The following is a 21,195-nucleotide window of genomic DNA, read 5'->3' on the forward strand; positions in this document are numbered from 1 at the left end:
CCTCAAATTTAGTGCTAATACTTTAAATTTAGATTTTCTTTTAATATTTCTCTTCTTCAATTTAAAAATAAATTTAAAAAAAAAGTCTGCTGCCTCAATTTGGCAGCCGGATATCTCTATTCTGTTTATATTCAGCTTGTAAATTTGATATAATTAATAATTCTAATAGTTGTTAGCTTTTATTCTGTCGTGATTAACGATAAGGACAAGAAAATTAGCTTTTAAAAAATTATTCAGCAACAGAACCTAATTTTTATGGGTCAACGGTCAATACTGGCGGTTCAACGTTGTATATATGGTGGGTGGTCCATCGAACAGGTCCATCCTCGGCTACCAACCCCCAAGCCTCATTGCATACATCTCACAGACATCACCGACGGGTAACAAGGTAATGAAAAGGATTTGAAAAGGACGTGATATTGTCAATTGGATTCATCCTGCTTTCTTATTGGATTTTGGGGGGGGGGCTTGGTTAAAATTTTTCAACGTTTTGCAGATCCTTTTGCGTTTGCATAAATACCCAATTGGGTATTGCGCGCTTTTCAGTTCCACTTCTCTTGGAAGGCAAAGTACGAGCGCAAAGTAGAAGAACAGGAAAAGGAATAGAATCATTTTAGAAATGGCAGCTGAAGTTCCAACAATTCCTCTGCTTACTCCTTACAAACTGGGGAAGTTCAACCTGTCTCATAGGTGTGCACTGTGCACCTTGCAAAGTCTTCTCTTTTTTTTTCTTTTTCTTTTTTTTTTTTTTTTTTCTTTTTTTGTGGTAATGGTCTGAATTATCATTATATGTGATGGGTTTTGTTCGTTTTTTGGTTGCAATCATGTTATGGGTATTATTCTGTCTACTTTGGTTTTGTAAGGAACAGGTGTTCGTGAAAAATCCCAGTTGGTATAATGACTGTATCTGTTCTAGTGTATGAGCTCTTTTGATTGGTGTGTGTCTCTGTGGATTTGTCATAACATGAAGATCAATGTGTTTCATAAGTGTGAGAGGAAAGGTGTTTGTGAAAAATCTCTTTCTTTTGTATTTATTTCCTTTTACAAGTAAATCAGTACTTTATTAGAAAGAGGGCCTAGAGGATCTTTAGCTTCCTCTCCCCTACTCCGATGCTGCATTTCTTTGAAATCTATCTGTTTTACACTGTAATCTGGTTATCCTTTAATCATAAACTAACCGAAGAAAAAGTTACTGTAGATTATATCAATTACTTTCTGTGTCTCTGACAGTTAGTTATTGTATTACTCACACGGAAAAAGAATTATATTACACACAAACTTTTCTTCCCAATTCTATTAGGTGATGCTTAATTTTTTGTTTGTTCTTCAATTTGTCAAATCTCATCTAATTTTTATAATTGAGTGGTCCACGGCTGAAATTGTGAGGCTGTCCTTATTTCTGCCTTAATCATTTCATAAATGAATTGTTTGTTTATTCTTCTCCAGCTTGCTACGGGAAATACATATGTGATTTGGATAATTTTATTTTCTTCGGAAGAGAAAGATTTTTTGGTTGATTTAGTTAATTTATCATTTGCTTTATATTTTCAGAGTAGTTTTGGCACCAATGACCAGATTGGGATCTTATGGCAACGTTCCTCAGCCTCATGCTATTTTATATTATTCTCAGAGAACCTCTAAAGGCGGTTTTCTAATAGCTGAAGCGACTGGAGTTTCTGACACTGCTCAGGGGTAGGTTTAATTATAGTAGTTTGGCAAGTTCTTTCTATGTTCCACACTTGAGAGACAATCTCCATTTTGAGTGTTCCCTTTCTTGCCTTGAAAATTTGATGAACTCTTAGGTTTCTTTGATATTGTAAAGGTATCCTAATACACCTGGTATATGGACAAAAGAGCAAGTTGAAGCATGGAAACCCATCGTAGATGCTGTTCATGCCAAAGGTGGAATCTTCTTTTGTCAGATTTGGCATGTGGGGAGGGTTTCAAATCAAGGTTTGTCTTTGACTAAACACCTCCTTTTTTTTCTATTCATGGCAAAAAATTAGTATTAAAGAATTCATGATAATTAAGCAAATGAGTGGCTTTGGGCTACAAATTGTGGCTCCAAACTATTAATTGCTAACGATGATCCAGAAGAGAAGAAAGCATTGCATGTGAACATATTTAGTAAGGATTCATATTAGATGGAAGTTTTGATTGACTGCTGGAACATCCTTGTGTTGGTTTGTAGAATCCTACTCCCTCAGGTCGTAATTAGTGTCATATTTGAAATGGAACATATTTTTCGAGGAGGACTACTGCATTGGCTTGACAATTTGAACTTTTGTATTTGTTGCAAATTTAGTTCTTCAAGGAAATCTTCTTTTTCTGGGAGCTTTGTGAGGAAACATCCTGTTCTAAGTACTTAATTAGAACGGATCTAAATTCTTGTTTTTCTATTTCTTTAAGTGGTGGTTAATGATTTCTTTCCAAATGCATGCGATGGACACTCTACATTGTCTACAATAAAAAAATTCAGACTAATTTTAATTTGGATATTTCTTTTTCTTTCATATTGTTGTATGCAGATTTTCAGCCAAATAGGCAAGCTCCAATTTCTTCTACAGACAAGCCTATGACCCCATTCGATGGCTCACAGCCGACTCCTCCGCGGCGGCTAAGGACAGATGAAATTCCTCAAATTGTCAATGATTTTAGAGTTGCCGCAATGAATGCTATTGAAGCTGGTAAGTTTTCATTTCATAAAATAAATATGAATTTTGTGAGCAGTCAAAATTGCTCTTGGGTTTTAGCGCGATAAATTTTTATCTGATCACTCCAATCTACCATTTTGAATTAGTTTCACAAGTAAAATGGTTTCCTTCGTAAAATATTTTCAAGAAAACCATTTTCTCTGAAAATATTTTTTGTTGAAAACATTTTACGGCGTTTACCTTGCACATGGAAAATAACTTTTTTTAAATATCTTTTCATATATATATATTTTTTCAATAAGGTCCCCGTCGGGACCTACACGGGACATGTTCGAGACCCCACAGGGACCTGCCCGGGACCCCGCTGGAACCCACCCAGGACTTGACCAGGACCCGCCTGGGACTTGCCCGGGAGCTAGCAGGGACTTGCCCGGGACCCGCCCGGGACCTGCCCGAGACTTGACCAAGACCCGCCCAGAACCTACCAGTGACTTGACCGGGACCCGCCCGAGACTTGCCTAGACCCTCCCGGGACTTATCCGGAACCCCGTCGGGACTTGACCGGAACCTACCCGGGACCCGTCGGGACTTAACCAGGACCCGCTCAGGACTTCCTCGGGACCTGCCTGGGACTTGACCGGGACCCAACCGAGCAAGTCCCGAGAGGGTTCCAGGCGGGTCCCGGTTAGGTCCCGAGCGGGTTCCGGGCAAGTCTCGGGCAGGTCCGGATCAGGTCCCGGTCAAGTCCCGGTTAGGTCCCATGCAAGTCTCAATCAGGTCCCGATCAAGTCCCGTCCAGGTCTCGCCGGGGTCCCGGGCAAGTCCCGAGCGGGTCCAAGTCAGGTCTTGCCGGGTCCTGGTCAAGTTCCGATTAGGTCCCGAGCGGGTTCCTGGCAAGTCCCGCCGGGGTCCCGGGCAAGTCCCGGTTAGGTCCCGACGGGGTCCAGGGCAAGTCCCGGGCGGGTCCCGAACTGGTTTCGCCGGGGTCCCGAGCAGATCTCGGGCGGATCCCGGTCAAGTCTCGGGCATGTCCCGGGAGGGTCCTGGGCAGGTCCCGGTCAAGTCCCGGGAGGGTCCCGATCAGGACCCGGGCAAGTCCCGAGCTGGTCCCGCCGAGGTCCTGCGCGGCTCCCGAGCGAGTCCCGATTAGGTCCCGAACGGGTCCCGGTGAAGTCTCTGCGAGGTTTTGGGCGGGTTTTGGCAAGGTCCTTCGATTTAAGAATGAGATGCTCATAGCCGGAAAATGTTTTACGGTTTTCAAAACCATAAACCATTTTCCGAAAATTAAAGAAGAATTTTCGATTAAAAGGAAAATATTTTTCGTTGACCACTATTTTACGTCGAAATAAACGCCGTAAAATACGGAAATCATTTTCTGGAAATCATTTTAAGTCGAAGTAAACGGTAAGTAAGCTTTTCTTTTGAAAAAATAAAATTACAAATTTACTACTTTCTTTATAGAAAATGAAAAATAGATACTATGTTGGCCTATGTTAGAGTATATTTGAATAACCTTAAAATTAGGAAATACAAAAATATCCCTTAAATCAAGATTAATAAATATTATCTAAATCTTTGATTTATGAAATACAACATTTATTCTAAAGGATTTATATCCTTAATAGCCTCCACGTTAACAATGTCATTACTTTACTTGTGCAAAGAATTTTCTTTTTTTTTAATAAAAAAAAAAAAATTTAAAAAAAAATGAGAAAAGTCTTGAGGAAAAATTCCAAGTTTGGTAGGTGGAATAGCTCTTTAAAAAATACAAAAGAAAGACAATGAGAAAAGACGAGGAAAAATTCCAAGTTTGGTATAGTAGGTGGAATAGCTCTTTAGAATGGAATGGCTGTTTGGTTGTACACTAGGTGCTTGTTTGGGATTTCGTTTGACAAATAGAATTTTTAAGTCAAAAAGAGCTTTTAGACAAAAACTTTATTTTTAAGCTTTTGCCAAAAGTATTTTTATGATCATTTTTAGATTTTTTATACCTTTAAAAGTGCTTTTAATTTTTTTACCAAACGATTATTTTTTATTTTCTCGAATACCTTTTTTTTTAAACGGACTTTTTGAGTGTTAAAAGTCTTTTTAAACCCTTTAAATGCAATCTCAAACAGGCCCTAGGCCTTGGAATAGTCTTTTTTATGAGGATGATGATTCCTTAAATTGAGGAATAGCCATTTCTTTATTAAAAAAAAAAAAAAAAAAAAAAAAGAGGAATAGTTACTCCTTGTGGAATAAAATTGGTTTTCTAGAAGAAATCCTTTTCTTTCTTTTTTTTCATTAAACCTAAAATAATAATAATAATTTAAAAAATTAAAAAAAATTTTAAAAAAAAATAAAATTAAAAATTAAAAATTAAAAAACAGAGACGGTATTCATACAGCACTATCATCTTCGCCCTTTTGATCTTTAAAGATCTGATCTTAGACGGGTGGGTTCTGTTTTTTCATCCGAAACCTTTTTCCATTAGCCTACCCTTTGGTTACTGCAAAAACGGAGAAATTTGAAGGAAAAAATTTTCATTTTGTGTTCTGATTTCTTCTCTTACGCTTTCTCTGCAACCAAACAGAAAATTGAATAAATTATATGCGAAAATCATCTAAATCTGATTTTTGTCCGTATTTTTTATTGAAGGTTCAGGATGATGAGAAAAGGCTAATATGTATCTGGATTAAGGTTCAGGATGATGATAAAATCATCCAACTCTGTTTTTATTTTTACTATTTTTGTTTATAAATAAATTTTAGATATTTTAGGAATTTTTATCAATTGCAATGAGTGAATCATGTGTCCTTAGTTTAATGAAAAGAGTTATTCTATTCCACATTTTCTCATTCTCGTTAATAGTTTTTCATTTTTCTATTAGAATAATCATTCTGCATGCTAAATATGCTCTTAGTTTTAAAAAATATTTGCCTATGTTGTCCGAGGTCCATAATCTTACTGTTACATGAACAAGATAAGAGTATATGGGTACATGAAATGATTGAAATGAGTTTATTGCACCATTGTTTTTTAATATCAGACAGGAGATTTACCATTTTACTTATTTGTTGTGTAAAATAATATTGTTTTTGTCTTATATATAGGTTTTGATGGAGTTGAGATCCATGGGGCTCATGGTTACCTCGTTGACCAATTTATGAAAGATGGAGTGAATGATCGAACAGACCAATATGGTGGATCTCTTGAAAATCGTTGCCGGTTTGCTTTGGAAGTAGTCGAATCTGTTGCTAATGAGATAGGAGCGGACAGAGTTGGAATAAGGCTATCTCCTTTTGCAGACTATATGGAATCTGGAGACTCTAATCCAAAAGCATTGGGACTTTACATGGCGGAGTCTTTAAACAAATATGGGATTCTTTATTGCCATATGGTTGAGCCAAGAATGAAGTCAGTTGATGAAATAGTTGAATCCCCACATAGTCTTCTGCCAATGAGAAAGGCATTTAGGGGTACTTTCCTTGTTGTTGGGGGTTATAACAGGGAAGATGGGAACAACGCTATCGCTGAAAACCGTGCAGATCTTGTTGTTTATGGTCGTCCGTTTTTAGCCAATCCAGATTTGCCTAGGAGATTTGAGCTCAATGCTCCGCTCAACAAGCACAACAGAGAAACATTCTACACATTTGATCCTGTTATTGGTTATACTGATTATCCATTTCTTGAAGACACTGCATAGGTTTGCAAAGGAGCCTATGGGAATTTAAATTGTCTAAATTTACCCCTCTTTTAAATCCAATGTATTTTTAGTGTGTATTCTCTTGTATTGTACAAGAGCAAGAAAAACTCTTAATAACTTCACAGCGCAAGAGTTGCACATTTGGTGGAGCTGATATGCCTGAGTAATAATTTGAAATGCCATTTGGCCATTACATATTGAGTACAAGAACACTTGGTTAAATTATTATACAATAAAGATTTCTTTCAAATTGAGGTGGAAGAAGTATCTATAAAATTGACATGTCATTTAGCATGTAACATAATTTTTTTTAATACCATGTAAGATGTTCATGTTTTTTTAATAAAATTTCTTCAAATTGTATCTATTTAATTAAAAAAGTGACACATATCATTCTTAATTATAAATAATATTAGAGAAGGTTCTTTCAATGTAGTTTAGAGAAAAACAATGTCCAACCTATGAATGATGTTTGTGTGCAATCAATGGATGGCAGGGAAAACTGGACTCAGCAAAATTACTTAAGCACTACCTTCTCCTATAAATTGGCATGACCCAATGGTTCTATGATGAAAAGGCATCTATTGAAACCAAGACTTGTCAAGAAGTAAAACTACAATAATATTTATTTTATACATTTACCTCAGTTTTAACCCAGAGGAATAGCAGAGAAGTTTTTGAAGTAAGATGCAAAATCATAACAGGAACCAATATATACATGAAAATCACTAACAGGAATCAATAATAGATTAATAATGATCTATCTTGATCATGTAAAGTGGTGACTATTGATTGATATGTTGGTTATGGATACATTGCACTGAAAATAACCACTAGAGTTGTCATTCCTTTAAAACCTACATTGTTAAAAGGAATAATGCGAAACCCCAAGACTAATGTTAGGAGTATAATAATAGAGGTATTTTAGATTGCGGCTCTAATACCAAATGTTACGTAAATACGTAACGGGGATAGATTATAAGTTCTGAGGGAACCTAAATCTTAGATTCAAAGGGAACCTAGACCTTTTAGATTTTGAAGAAACCTAAAAAACTCTTTTCAAACTCAAGGTTTGGGATTAATTTTTTGATCCTTTTTATTAATGAGCTTGATGTCTTTAAATAGACAATTACAATGCATAGTAAATTGTTAAGAGGCCATGATGGAGAGGTTATGCAACTATTTGTGCTTGGCGGCTGTTGTTTTTTTGTACGGAGTTGGGATTTCATAAAGTTGTATTAGAAGGAAAGTCAAATTTGTATGAAATGACTAAATTCTTGGTCAATAAGGTGAATATGAGTTTGTCTCTTAGACAAATATTTCCTTCCACTTATATGATAAGTTTTGCAAATGGAAATACATCAATTTTGTTATTAAGATACAATACTGACCGGATGTAGTGTGCAGATTGCAAATTCTGAATACTACTGTAAATAAGAAATTCTCTAACAGTAAACAAGAGAGAAAAGATAAAAAAAAATAAATAAATAAAGTATGTATCAATTTTCTGAATGTTCTTTTCTATATAGAATTACATAAGCAGTTTATTATTGTTGAAATTACTTCCTAACTGCTTAAAAATAAAGAAATGATAAAATTCATTTTTTTTTTAATCATCTTCATAGTGAATGGATAAATCTACTATTGGTTTTTTTGTGGGGTCCACATAAGTTTACAGATCTAATTGTTGATATATTGAATTTGTAAAATGAGATGGAAAAAAGATGAGAAAAATATTAAAATTGCATGTTTTGACTGTTAAAAAATATGAATGTTGAAAATAGTTATTGATGTAAAAATTTGAATAAAAAAAATATGTTTGTTAGAATAGAATGTGTGCAATGATGCGTGAGTGCTAAGTGTGTCAATCCAACGCGCGCGTGGCCAATGGTGACACAGCTAGCATGTGTCTACCTAAAAGTCATTCTAGAATAAAAGAAAGACAAACCCTTATAAAGCACAAGAAATTCTCATAGCTTTTTAGTATGGGACACAGAGTAAGACAAAAATAGAGGAAAAGTTGAAATATTTTTGTTGGGGGAGATAAATAGTTTGAGAGTTTTACTAAAAGTACATTAATATACATATTTAAATATCACTCTAGCCCAAAAGACTAAGTTAATGGGCTTAGGTTCACTTTTGTATATTAACCACTACTTTTCTTTATATTTTCTCAGTGTTCTCATCAAAGCCTCACAAGTGCATACACAACAAATCTTCCATCACTTATAAGTCTCTTTCACATTGACCAAACTCACTCTCACACAAGAATGTCACGTGTAATCCAAAAAAAATGACACTTTTTTTTACCGGGAGTCAAGTCAAACACGTCAAACCAAGACAATCATATCAGTAGCAGCAGAAGCCAACCAAGGGCTCTACTAATTGTTGGGGGAGATAAATAGTTTGAAAGTTTCACCAAGAGTACATTTATATATATAAAAGGATGGCAATTTAAACCATGTTAGACGATGAACACTCCGTCCAAACATGAAATACCGGTCGTTAAACATTAATTCTGTGGAGCCGTGGAGGATGGTCTATCATGCATGCTCCAAACGTCATGGCGGACAAGTTCTTTTTATGTTGAGGCGTCATAACAGACATAACCAACAACAAATGAGTCGTCGTAATAGACATGAGCAACAACAAATGAGGCGACAAATATGTTGTCAAATTGGATTCACTCTCCTTTCCTTACTTTTCCTCTTTTTGCGATTCAATGTATAAATACCCAATTGGGTCTTGCATTTTTTTATTAATTCACCAAGCAAACTACAAACACACAAGCTGTGGAAGAAAACCGAAAAGAATCATTGAAAATGGCTCTTCAAGCTCCCACCATTCCTCTTCTTACTCCTTACAAAATGGGGAACTTCAATCTATGCCATAGGTTTGCACCTTCCAATTTCTGTCTTATTTTTTTTTTTAGATAAAATATATTTTTTCCTCCTAAAAATATCATTTCAATATCACTTCTTTTTTTTTAAAATGTTTATTTTAATACACTTTAGCCTCTGAAATAATTTTAACAGAGGCCGGCTCTCCTAAAATTGAACCAATAGTACCTTATTATAGATTAAGACTGAGCTCGATTTGAATACTAGAAGAGTTGAAATGTCATGCCACATCACTTTTGATGTCCATGCTAAACCAAAACTTGCTAGGGGAAGATCTATGGCTGAAAAAATGAAGCTGTCTTTGTTTATGCCATAATCATTTCATAAATGGATTGTTTGCTATGGGAAATATATATGTGATTTAGATAATTTTATTTTCTTCAGTATGGAAAGATTTTTTTCTTGATTGAGTTAATTTATCATGTATTTTCTATTTTCAGAGTGGTTTTGGCACCACTAACCAGAATGAGATTTCATGGCGATGGTCCTCAGCCGCATGTTGTCTTATATTATTCTCAGAGAACCTATAAAGGTGGTCTCTTAATAGCTGAGGTGACTGAAGTTTCTGAAATCGCTCAAGGGTAATTTTAACTACAATAATTTCGCAAGTTCTATTTTAATTGGGATTCACAGCAATTTGCTGCTTATTGTATAGTAGAGCATAAATGAGACCCACTTCGTCAAATAGGTCTTATTTACACTCTCTCGGCTTAACTACTCAAATTGCCAACAATATTGTAGACAACTAATTACAATTATCCTCATCCCCTATTTTGCCTAGAAAACTTAATGATTGTTATGTTTCTTTGTTATTGTAAAGACATCGTTATGCACCCGGAATATGGACAAAAGAGCAAGTTCAAGTATGGAAACCCGTCGTTGATACTGTTCATGCCAAAGGTGGAATCTTCTTTTGTCAGCTTTGGCATGTGGGAAGGGCTTCAAATCGAGGTTTGTTTTGTACTTATGCTCTTTGTTATGCCTTCATGATCCAAAAAAATTTAAGACTAATTTTAATTAGGATTTTTCTTTGTCTATCATATTGTTGTCTACAGATTTTCAGCCAAATGGGCAAGCTCCAATTTCTTCTACTGACAAGCCTTTGAGCGTTGAGGGAATTGATGGTGCACATTTCACTCCTCCACGGCGGCTAAGGACAGATGAAATTCCTCAAATTGTCAATGATTTTAGAATTGCTGCAAGGAATGCTATTGAAGCTGGCGAGTTTTCATTTCATAAGCTTTTTTCGTTTTTAATTATCAAGCATGATCTTTAACATTATACTTATTCGCTTTGTAAAATAATAATTTTTTATCTTTATACATAGGTTTTGATGGAATTGAGATCCACGGGGCTCATGGTTTCTTAATTGACCAATTTTTGAAAGATGGAGTGAATGATCGAACAGACCAATATGGTGGATCAGTTGAGAATCGTTGTCGATTTGCTTTGGAAGTAGTCGAAGCTGTTGCTAATGAGATAGGTGCTGGCAAAGTTGGAATAAGATTATCTCCTTTTGCGGACTATAATGAATCTGAAGACTCTAATCCAAAAGCATTGGGGCTTTATATGGCAGAGTCCTTAAACAAATATGGTATTCTTTATTGCCACATGGTTGAGCCAAGATGGAAGATGACTGGAGAAAAAAGTGAATCCCCATACAGCCTTTTGCCAATGAGAAAGGCTTTTAAGGGTACTTTCCTTGTTGCTGGAGGTTATGAAAGGGAAGATGGGAACAATGCCATTGCTGAAAACCATACAGATCTTGTTGTTTATGGTCGTTTATTTTTAGCCAATCCAGATTTGCCAAAGAGATTTGAGCTCAATGCGCCTCTCAACAAGTACAATAGAGATACATTCTACACATCTGATCCTGTTGTTGGTTACACTGATTATCCATTTCTTGAAGACACTTCATGATGAAAATTTATGGGATTTTTAGAATTTCATTTTATGTTTTATTTAATTTTTTTAAGTGCTAATGGTATTGTTTTTTGTAATTCAATAAATAGGTGATTGTCCTTGAGTATTTTAGGCAATTTAACAAATGGACGTTACCCTAAATTATAAAAGTAATTCTCTCTTTCTCTTCTTGCCTCTTCTCTCCCTTTCTCTTCCCAACTTCTTCTCTCTCTTTCTTGGCAAGTTGGCAACCGCACCACCGTCTCTACTACAAACTGGCATGATCCAATGGCTCTCTGATGAAAAGGCATCTATTGAAACCATGAATTGTCAAGAAGTAAATCTACAATAGCATGCATTTTATACATTTACCTCAGTTTTAACCCAGATGAGTAACAGAAAAGTTTTTAAAAGTATGACAGAAAAATGACATCATAAAGTAAGCTCTGTTCTTTATAATTGAATATTGCAGATCAATAAAAACCATCACAACTGGTAGTAACATGTTCAGGAACCAATACATCAAAATCACTAACAGTCCATTCTGCAGTCCCCCTGCGGGGCTAACATATATTTTTGTGCCAACATTAAGTGAAGACCATACACGCAGTGCTGGTTTTGTCCCTGGATCCTGCATATTAATGTATTAATTAAATGATTAAATTCATCTATTTCTATTAGTTTAAACTTTTAAAATAAGTGGTGGTTTAATACTGTGGAAAATAAGTGTAATATGGCTCCCATTAGTGCCATATAACTTATACGGTCCACCTTGAAGTATAGTGACAAAACTCAAGAGCAATAGTATTTGTGAAGATAAGTAACATTTTACAAGTCTAAATAATTTGTTTTTGAAGAGAAATTACAATTATTCTTTTTTAAGTATGGGCTATAGCATATCACTAATACTTTATCATTCCAACCAATACAGTAAGGTAAAAATGAATTTTCTAGTCATAAAAATGTTTCAAATTTGTCTATACTGCCAGCCAAGCTCAATTCCAATAATTAAGCAAGTAAACTCATTTTGCTTACGGGCTAACATGGCCAACAAAGATGGTATAAGATCGTTTCCAATCATAAAAATTAAAGATAAGATTGCCAAAACAGAATTTGAAATCAGTGACCCCAAGACAAATCAGAATATAACTATTTTTAGAAATTCAGGTGACAAGTCGTATAAAAATTAACGGATTTCAGATTCTGAAAGTCTTCTTAAACACCATTATTTTTTTTGCGGCAATGATTTATGATGCGCAAACCTTTAGCTTTTGAATTTCTTCTTGATTCGCTAAGTGGGTTCACAGTTCATGAAATCTACGAATTCAGTACTTTTTCACGGATTCTGAGTCCAATAATTCACTGAGTTTCACTTTATCATTGTTATTCAGTAACACTGTAGACCCGGGAGAATTGCTAGCAGGTATTTTTATAGAAGTTGTAAATCCCAGAGCAGAAACCCATTATATTACAGATTACAAGATCCAATAGGTTCCGATTCCCATTCCTGGGAAGAAACCAAACGGAAAGTGTACGGACACGTAGATGCTTGGAAAAGGGCGAAAAAGTACGGACACAGCCAGAGAGGGCCCTCCTACGATCTCTTGCAAGAAAGAAATGAAAACAACCCAACATCATGACCCATGAGTGTTACCATGTCCAGATCTGAATCTGAGGAATCACAACTTATAAATTATGCACTTCAACCTAGCAAATTCACTTTCATCGATAGCCCCCTTCTTAAGCTTTTTCAACAGACACTATTCTCGTGTCAACTCATCGTCGTCTTCAAATGTCTGGGCAGCACGTCTCTGTGGCGGAGAAGAAGCAAGAAGGGAGGAATCACGGATAAACCAGAAGGGAATTTTGGGAAAGAAAGCTCTAATAAGTGATCACGTGCTAGTCACATGATGATGACTTTTCCATTACTTAAAACGGTTTATAACACTGGGGGTATCGTACTCCAAACGTCATGGCAGACGTTATTTTTATGTTGAGGCGTCATAACAGACATCACCTACAACAAATGAAACGTCATAACAGACATCATTCACAACAAATATGGTGTTTTTGTCAAATTGGATTCACCCTCCCAAAAGTATAAATACTCAATTGGGTGTTGCATTGTTTTCATTCCCCATTAAGCAAACTACGAACACAAAACTAGCGAAAGAAAACAGAAAAGAATCAGTGAAAATGGCTCAAGCTCCCACCATTCCTCTTCTTTCTCCTTACAAAATGGGGAACTTCAATCTATGCCATAGGTTTGCACCTTCCACTTTTTCTTTTTTTTTTTTTTCTTTTTTTTTTTTAATTATTATATATTTTTTTTCTTGTAGATAAAATATATTTGTTTTCTCCCAAAACTATCATTTCAATCTCACTTGTAATTAGTAACTTCAACTTATTACAATTTAGGCGTATATGATATAAATGGGGGGTGCTCTCCACAAAAACAAATTGTTTTTACTCTACTAGAATTGAACCAATGGTATCTTATTATAGATTAATCATAAGCTCGGTTTGAATACCAGAAGAGTTGAAATGTGATATATACTAAACCAAACCTCATTTTTTATATATATATGAGCAATCCACGGCTGAAAAAATGAAGCTGTCCCCCTATTTCTGCCATTATCATTTCATAGGTGGATTGTTTGTTTATTCTTCCTATATGTGATTCAGATAGTTTTATTTTCTTTGGTATAGAAAGATTTCTTCCTTGATTTTGTTAATTTATCATTTACTTTTTATTTTCAGAGTAGTATTGGCACCACTGGGCAGATCGAGATCTTATGGTAATGTTCATCAGCCACATGCTATCTTATATTATTCTCAAAGAACTTCTAAAGGTGGTCTTTTAATAGCGGAAGCAACTGCAATTTCTGATAGTACCACTCTGGGGTAATTTTAACTATACTAGTTTGTCAAGTTTTTCTTTTTTAAAAAAAAATAAAAATTGTGAAAGAGCATGAATGAGAGTCACCTGTTCAAATAAATTTTAGCCAGTCTTGCTTAGAAGACTTTATGATTGTTAGGTTTCTTTGATGTTGTAAAGGTATCCTAATACACCTGGTATATGGACAAAAGAGCAAGTTGAAGCATGGAAACCCATCGTAGATGCTGTTCATGCCAAAGGTGGAGTCTTCTTTTGTCAGCTTTGGCATGCGGGGAGGGTTTCAAATCAAGGTTTGTCTTTTGACTATTTTGTTGTGAATGGAGAGAGTTGAATGTTTTCTAAGATATATGCTTTTAAATTTCAATGGCAAAAACTTGCGATGGATGCTCTACAATAAAAAATTGAGACTAATTTAGTTAGGAATTTTCTTTATCTTTCATATTGTTGTCTACAGATTTTCAGCCAAATGGGCAAGCTCCAATTTCTTCTACTGACAAGCCTTTGACCGTTGAGGGAATTGATGGTGCACATTTCACTCCTCCACGGCGGCTAAGGACAGATGAAATTCCTCAAATTGTCAATGATTTTAGAATTGCCGCAAGGAATGCTATTGAAGCTGGCGAGTTTTCATTTCATAAGCTTTTCTCGTTTTTAATTATCAAGCATGATCTTTAACATTATACTTATTCGCTTTGTAAAATAATAATTTTTTATCTTTATACATAGGTTTTGATGGAATTGAGATCCACGGGGCTCATGGTTTCTTAATTGACCAATTTTTGAAAGATGGAGTGAATGATCGAACAGACCAATATGGTGGATCAGTTGAGAATCGTTGTCGATTTGCTTTGGAAGTAGTCGAAGCTGTTGCTAATGAGATAGGTGCTGACAAAGTTGGAATAAGATTATCTCCTTTTGCGGACTATAATGAATCTGAAGACTCTAATCCAAAAGCATTGGGGCTTTATATGGCAGAGTCCTTAAACAAATATGGTATTCTTTATTGCCACATGGTTGAGCCAAGATGGAAGATGACTGGAGAAAAAAGTGAATCCCCATACAGCCTTTTGCCAATGAGAAAGGCTTTTAAGGGTACTTTCCTTGTTGCTGGAGGTTATGAAAGGGAAGATGGGAACAATGCCATTGCTGAAAACCATACAGATCTTGTTGTTTATGGTCGTTTATTTTTAGCCAATCCAGATTTGCCAAAGAGATTTGAGCTCAATGCGCCTCTCAACAAGTACAATAGAGATACATTCTACACATCTGATCCTGTTGTTGGTTACACTGATTATCCATTTCTTGAAGACACTTCATGATGAAAATTTATGGGATTTTTAGAATTTCATTTTATGTTTTATTTAATTTTTTTAAGTGCTAATGGTATTGTTTTTTGTAATTCAATAAATAGGTGATTGTCCTTGAGTATTTTAGGCAATTTAACAAATGGACGTTACCCTAAATTATAAAAGTAATTCTCTCTTTCTCTTCTTGCCTCTTCTCTCCCTTTCTCTTCCCAACTTCTTCTCTCTCTTTCTTGGCAAGTTGGCAACCGCACCACCGTCTCTACTACAAACTGGCATGATCCAATGGCTCTCTGATGAAAAGGCATCTATTGAAACCATGAATTGTCAAGAAGTAAATCTACAATAGCATGCATTTTATACATTTACCTCAGTTTTAACCCAGATGAGTAACAGAAAAGTTTTTAAAAGTATGACAGAAAAATGACATCATAAAGTAAGCTCTGTTCTTTATAATTGAATATTGCAGATCAATAAAAACCATCACAACTGGTAGTAACATGTTCAGGAACCAATACATCAAAATCACTAACAGTCCATTCTGCAGTCCCCCTGCGGGGCTAACATATATTTTTGTGCCAACATTAAGTGAAGACCATACACGCAGTGCTGGTTTTGTCCCTGGATCCTGCATATTAATGTATTAATTAAATGATTAAATTCATCTATTTCTATTAGTTTAAACTTTTAAAATAAGTGGTGGTTTAATACTGTGGAAAATAAGTGTAATATGGCTCCCATTAGTGCCATATAACTTATACGGTCCACCTTGAAGTATAGTGACAAAACTCAAGAGCAATAGTATTTGTGAAGATAAGTAACATTTTACAAGTCTAAATAATTTGTTTTTGAAGAGAAATTACAATTATTCTTTTTTAAGTATGGGCTATAGCATATCACTAATACTTTATCATTCCAACCAATACAGTAAGGTAAAAATGAATTTTCTAGTCATAAAAATGTTTCAAATTTGTCTATACTGCCAGCCAAGCTCAATTCCAATAATTAAGCAAGTAAACTCATTTTGCTTACGGGCTAACATGGCCAACAAAGATGGTATAAGATCGTTTCCAATCATAAAAATTAAAGATAAGATTGCCAAAACAGAATTCGAAATCAGTGACCCCAAAACAATTCAGAATATAACTAGTTTTAGAAATTCAGGTGACAAGTCATATAAAAATTAACGGATTTCAGATTCTGAAAGTCTTCTGAAATACCTTTTTTCTTTTTCTTTTTCTTTTTCTTTTTTTTTTCTTCTTTTACATTAAAAGGAAAATGTAAAATCCTAGAATTACTGCTTGGGTTCAGGATGCCGGGAGAAGGTCAAGATCAACCCAATGCAAACCTATAATAGACAATCTGATGTTTGAAAGCTGTACACAGATAGGGTTAAGATTTTTGGAGAAAGTGGTAGTATTTAAACTTTAAAGGATGTGTATGGGGTCCAAGGACAGTTTAATTATTGATGACAAGTTTACACAGTAGTGTAGAAATTAAGCATAAGAAACAAAGAGAAGAACAGATAGGAGAGATAGAGGAAGAATGGAAAACTTTGAACTCTCAACAAGGCCTTCAAGGACTCTCACTTCAAAGATAACTAATACAAACTACCATTAGTTGCAAGGAATTAAAATTAGTCAAATTGTCTCTGCAAAATAGATGATAAAAAGTTTTGAGCGCTTGTGTGGATGCATAGCACACAAACATCAGTTTTTAACTACAAGCATGAACTAAACATGTGGGCAAACTTTATGCATCAACTTTTGTGTAACATTCTTTTTTCTTTTTTCTTTTTTTTTTGGTGTTTTCAATCAGGATTATATAACAAAATTAGTAATGGCAAAAGTCAATAGAAACAACATGATTACCTGGTAGAAGTATAACCGACTAGAGAGAGCCCCCACATCAAGCACCCAAGTCCTAGGGTCTCCAATCCACCCATCTCCTTTCTTTTCGGGATAGCCATGTACAGCCCATTCAGGATGTGGAAGAATTTGCACCAGTTCCTGTGCCTGTGGATTGCTATATGGGTCACAGATATCATACGGTTCCTCCCGATATTTGGCATTTCCTGGGCTGCAGTAGAGATGATATGCAGAATAGGGAAACTGAGACGTCTCATTTCTATATATTTTCTTGCCAGTAGGACTAAACATGATAAGGCGGGCAGGTGACCAGATTATCTGGGCGGCACCAACTTGTAGTTGCTGGATTTATTATCATTTCACTGTATCTTGTCACATCTGTCAGAACATTACCATCACAGGGTTCTCCATTGTTCTTCCAACAGCTTCCTATGTCAAGGAGATAAAATTGACTGTTGGCTCCTCCTCCTTGTATAACGTCAAGTGTCAACTTGACCTTAAAGTGGGGAGATTCCGGAAGCTGGCAAAACAAATCTCAAAAGACAAAACTCATGAACCACAAAAATAAGACGAACTTGTAAAAACTAAAACTAAACCAGACTGGAAATTTTGATCTACAAAAAAGAGAGCATCTTTGCAACCCCAATTAATTGGATTAGGGCTTCGTTGAGTATAAGAGAGGGATCTCGATTGCATGAATTTATTCTCTAATTTCATAAATACTTGGTGTAACATTGAGGTACATAAATACAAAATACTCAAAAAAAAATTCAACTCAAACACCATTCTAATTTCTGTCAAGGGCAGTGTGATCAGTGAGCATTCATGTGTAGAATGTGTTCGGACAACAAATTTATATTTCTAGCAAGAAGTAGAGCCAAGGAAGAAACCTTTCTTATGATTCCACGACTAGCATAGTGATAACCGCCATTGAATCCTTCTGTTGCATCTGCACGTAGATACAACATGAGCCAAGGATACTTTGAAGATGTTGTTAATCGTTGCGAGAAAATCCAACTTCCTGTGCTCAAATTCTTCTTCCATGAGACGGAGAAGTAGGAGTTCTTCCCTGTACCTTTGCTCAAATCAGCATCAAGGTCATATGTTCCATAAAACCCTCCTGCTAAAGACACTGTTTGATCCTCAGAAGAAACCAATGTAGAGTAATTATGGTATACAAGTGGCTGATTCATACATCCTTCACCAAAACACAGAAAATTCCTGCCTGTTATGATTTTACTGACATTGTTGCCATTCTCGGGACAAAGAGTAGTGTTCTTGTCAAAGTTACCACTCTTGAGCATAATCATCCAGAAGTGCCATGGATTTGAGGAATCCTGCACCCCACATAGAGAACCAAGATACAGTTCCTTTTCCACAGCAAACAGGTCAGGGTCTGTGTATGACTTGAATCCCGTTACAGGAAACTCATTACCAGCCCCCAAGCTGTTATCTGACTCATTCACTTTGTGATGTACTTCACACTTTGCGGTGCAGCCCAAGGAATCTGATTATTGAAAAATGAAACTGAAAAGGACTGTGAAGATGTAAAGAATAAAAGTAGATGATTACATTCAATTATATATCAGCTCACTCACTGCGGCCCAAATTTAGCTAAATTAGATATAGTATCTTTAAAGAGTTCATTTGATAAAAACATATGGGAAAAAACTAGACAGATTAAAGGAATTTAAAAACTATAAAATAAGCAATACCAAAGGCAAGATAATGTGGATTTTACAGATCCATAGAAGCTAGGCCATGTACCTTCCTTGAAATAAAACCATGGAGAAAGGACACTTAAGGTAGCGGGAAGTGATGGGAATTTTAGATGCATAAACAGTGAGAAGAATCACGGAAACATCAATATTAAGAAGTTTATACAAACTATAACGTAGGTCAATGATTTATGGGCCATAGATGGGGATGGTCGCGCGACCATCCGTATCTGCTACTCATTGCATTAATTTTTTTCTTCTAAATTTTCAAGTTGAGGATAAATTAATAACTTCAAAATAACTTAGACACGTGTGCTACACATGTATGACATTTTCTATCTAAAATAACAGTTAAATTTGACTTGGGGCGACTCAAAACATTTTGATAATTTATAGGTTCAATTGCATTGATTCGTAGTTTTGAGCTGTAAGTGCAAATGAGTGGTAGTTTATGGAAATAAAGTGCAATTTATACCCTTTATTTCTTCATTCAAACTTAATTCAAAGTAAGATTGGTTTGGTTGCATTTTACTCCATTATCACCTTAAACAATCAAAACCAGCAATGAATTTGGGCATCAAGCATCACTCAACAGAAATTTCCTAACCCAGGAGCCACACTAGAAATGATTGAGAATAATTAGCAGAGAAAGACTAGAGATAAAACTGAGATGTAAAAGCTAAGAAGATCCATGTAATTCCAATATTCGGGCTAATTAAATAAATTTGGTACTGATTAGTGAATCATTCACCATGTACAGTATATCAGAAATATAATTAAGCAAATTCGCATGCACATATTATATCTGGAGTTTGTTCTGGTGAAGTCAAAACCAATTCAAGAACTTGATTACAGTTCCAATCGGCAAAACAAGCCATGAAAGTCTTCCGAAAGTACAAAATATGATGGAACGAACAATCCTAATTTATAAAAAATAAAATAAAAATTTTTAAAAAAAAACACCCATCAACAACAACAGCAAATCAGCATAAGTTCACATAAAGAAAATTTGGCACAGATCATACTACTCCACTAGCTACATGGGTTTCCATCCACACACATTCAGGAATATGAAATGAGCATTAATTGTGAAATTTAAATTAAGTAGCTACATATACAAATATTAAAGAAGAGGAATGAGCAGTGGGGCTGAGAAAGTGGCATACCAACGATCAAAGGGCAGTACAAGTCAGCACAATCAGCCAACCTGGGGCTGCCCATTTTGGGAGCTTCCGCTCCAACTTCGTTGCAAAAGTTCCACGCTTCCAATCCAACTCTCACATTTGGGTTCTTCATTCCGGGGTCTCCTATGGCTAATATGTACTTCTCTGAGGCGAGGGCTAGGCCAGGAGGATGTAGAACCCATGACCTTCTGCGTTGAAGGGGAATTCGAGAATCAGAGTTCTGTGTGAGGCCTTCCACGAGGTTGATGGGAGGGAATGGTAGCTTTCGTGTTGTGCACTCGCGTGGGTGCACGTGAGGTGGGGGATTTAAGAAGTGGATTGGGTTTGGTTTTGTTCAGTCCACCATGGGAAATTGAGAGAGTGAGAGAGACGGAGAGAAAGATTGCTTTGAAGTAACGTTGACGTGGGGAATTACCGAAGCAACGTTGCGCGGGTAAACCCCACACGACAACATCAGAAATTTCGTTAGATCATGCTTTTGAGAAATGCTACGGTTTTTTTTTTTTTTTTTGTTCTCTTAATGTTTTTCTAATCTTAATGAATCCCTTTTAATTTGCTATGAAATACTAACAAACTGGCAAAAATTATAAACACTATGATAATGAATATATTATACTGAGCTATGCTATTTAATATTCTTCCAATATTTTTTTAGCAGTCTCAGCTGACATAGTACAGTCAATTTATTCTTAAATTAATCTTAATTACATAAAATCAATAATGAATTGAGCACATTACGTTAGTTGAGAATGTTAGAATAATATTTTGGATAATGCTAAATAACATTTTTCATGAGTAAAAATTAACTACAAACTGGTTTATAATTATTTCATACTCACACAAACCAATCTAATAGAGTGACATCTGAGAAGCCCGTGTGTTTTTTTAGTAAGTATAGGACACATAATTTGATTACCATCCATTACAATCATTTACCTAAAAGGGTTATATTCTAACATAAATAAAATATCCTACCATTACATATATTATAATATTAATAACTGTTCCATATAAAACTTCATTCTCGTAACTCTTTTTTTTCTACTCAATGTAAGGAGAGGGGAAAGGGGACATTCTCGTA

At 35.5% G+C, this 21,195-nt stretch overlaps 3 protein-coding genes and 1 pseudogene across 3 annotated transcripts; 3 read left to right on the plus strand and 1 right to left on the minus strand.

The window, feature by feature from the left end:
* Window positions 1-335: 335 nt before the first annotated feature.
* On the plus strand, window positions 336-6,541 carry LOC132182803 (12-oxophytodienoate reductase 2-like). Its single transcript, XM_059596148.1, has 6 exons — window positions 336-388; window positions 497-690; window positions 1,552-1,692; window positions 1,823-1,953; window positions 2,529-2,687; window positions 5,747-6,541. The coding sequence occupies exons 2-6, from the start codon at window positions 620-622 to the stop codon at window positions 6,337-6,339; spliced, it is 1,095 nt and encodes a 364-aa protein (XP_059452131.1). The 5' UTR covers window positions 336-388; window positions 497-619; the 3' UTR covers window positions 6,340-6,541.
* Window positions 6,542-8,460: 1,919 nt separating this feature from the next.
* Window positions 8,461-11,159, plus strand: LOC132182804 (putative 12-oxophytodienoate reductase 11). Its single transcript, XM_059596149.1, has 6 exons — window positions 8,461-8,470; window positions 9,151-9,232; window positions 9,680-9,820; window positions 10,060-10,190; window positions 10,295-10,459; window positions 10,567-11,159. Exons 1-6 carry the CDS (start codon window positions 8,461-8,463, stop codon window positions 11,157-11,159), a joined length of 1,122 nt encoding a protein of 373 aa, XP_059452132.1.
* A 2,178-nt stretch (window positions 11,160-13,337) lies between these two features.
* LOC132182617 (putative 12-oxophytodienoate reductase 11) lies at window positions 13,338-15,359 on the plus strand. Its single transcript, XM_059595920.1, has 5 exons — window positions 13,338-13,405; window positions 13,902-14,045; window positions 14,200-14,330; window positions 14,495-14,659; window positions 14,767-15,359. The coding sequence occupies exons 1-5, from the start codon at window positions 13,338-13,340 to the stop codon at window positions 15,357-15,359; spliced, it is 1,101 nt and encodes a 366-aa protein (XP_059451903.1).
* Window positions 15,360-15,770: 411 nt separating this feature from the next.
* Window positions 15,771-20,517, minus strand: LOC132182903 (uncharacterized; annotated as a pseudogene).
* Window positions 20,518-21,195: the final 678 nt, after the last annotated feature.

The sequence above is a fragment of the Corylus avellana genome, chromosome ca5, assembly GCF_901000735.1.
Source record: "Corylus avellana chromosome ca5, CavTom2PMs-1.0".
Lineage (NCBI taxonomy): Eukaryota > Viridiplantae > Streptophyta > Magnoliopsida > Fagales > Betulaceae > Corylus > Corylus avellana.

Excerpts from the sequence above, each read along its gene's own strand:
- LOC132182803 (XM_059596148.1), top strand. The coding sequence starts at position 620 with ATGGCAGCTGAAGTTCCAACAATTCCTCTGCTTACTCCTTACAAACTG. Across the intron at positions 691-1,551 it reads AAGTTCAACCTGTCTCATAG|AGTAGTTTTGGCACCAATGA; the intron begins GTGTGCACTGTG and ends TTATATTTTCAG. Across the intron at positions 1,954-2,528 it reads GGGGAGGGTTTCAAATCAAG|ATTTTCAGCCAAATAGGCAA; the intron begins GTTTGTCTTTGA and ends TGTTGTATGCAG.
- LOC132182804 (XM_059596149.1), top strand. Across the intron at positions 9,233-9,679 it reads AACTTCAATCTATGCCATAG|AGTGGTTTTGGCACCACTAA; the intron begins GTTTGCACCTTC and ends TTCTATTTTCAG. Across the intron at positions 10,460-10,566 it reads AAGGAATGCTATTGAAGCTG|GTTTTGATGGAATTGAGATC; the intron begins GCGAGTTTTCAT and ends CTTTATACATAG.
- LOC132182617 (XM_059595920.1), top strand. The coding sequence starts at position 13,338 with ATGGCTCAAGCTCCCACCATTCCTCTTCTTTCTCCTTACAAAATGGGG. Across the intron at positions 13,406-13,901 it reads AACTTCAATCTATGCCATAG|AGTAGTATTGGCACCACTGG; the intron begins GTTTGCACCTTC and ends TTTTATTTTCAG. Across the intron at positions 14,660-14,766 it reads AAGGAATGCTATTGAAGCTG|GTTTTGATGGAATTGAGATC; the intron begins GCGAGTTTTCAT and ends CTTTATACATAG.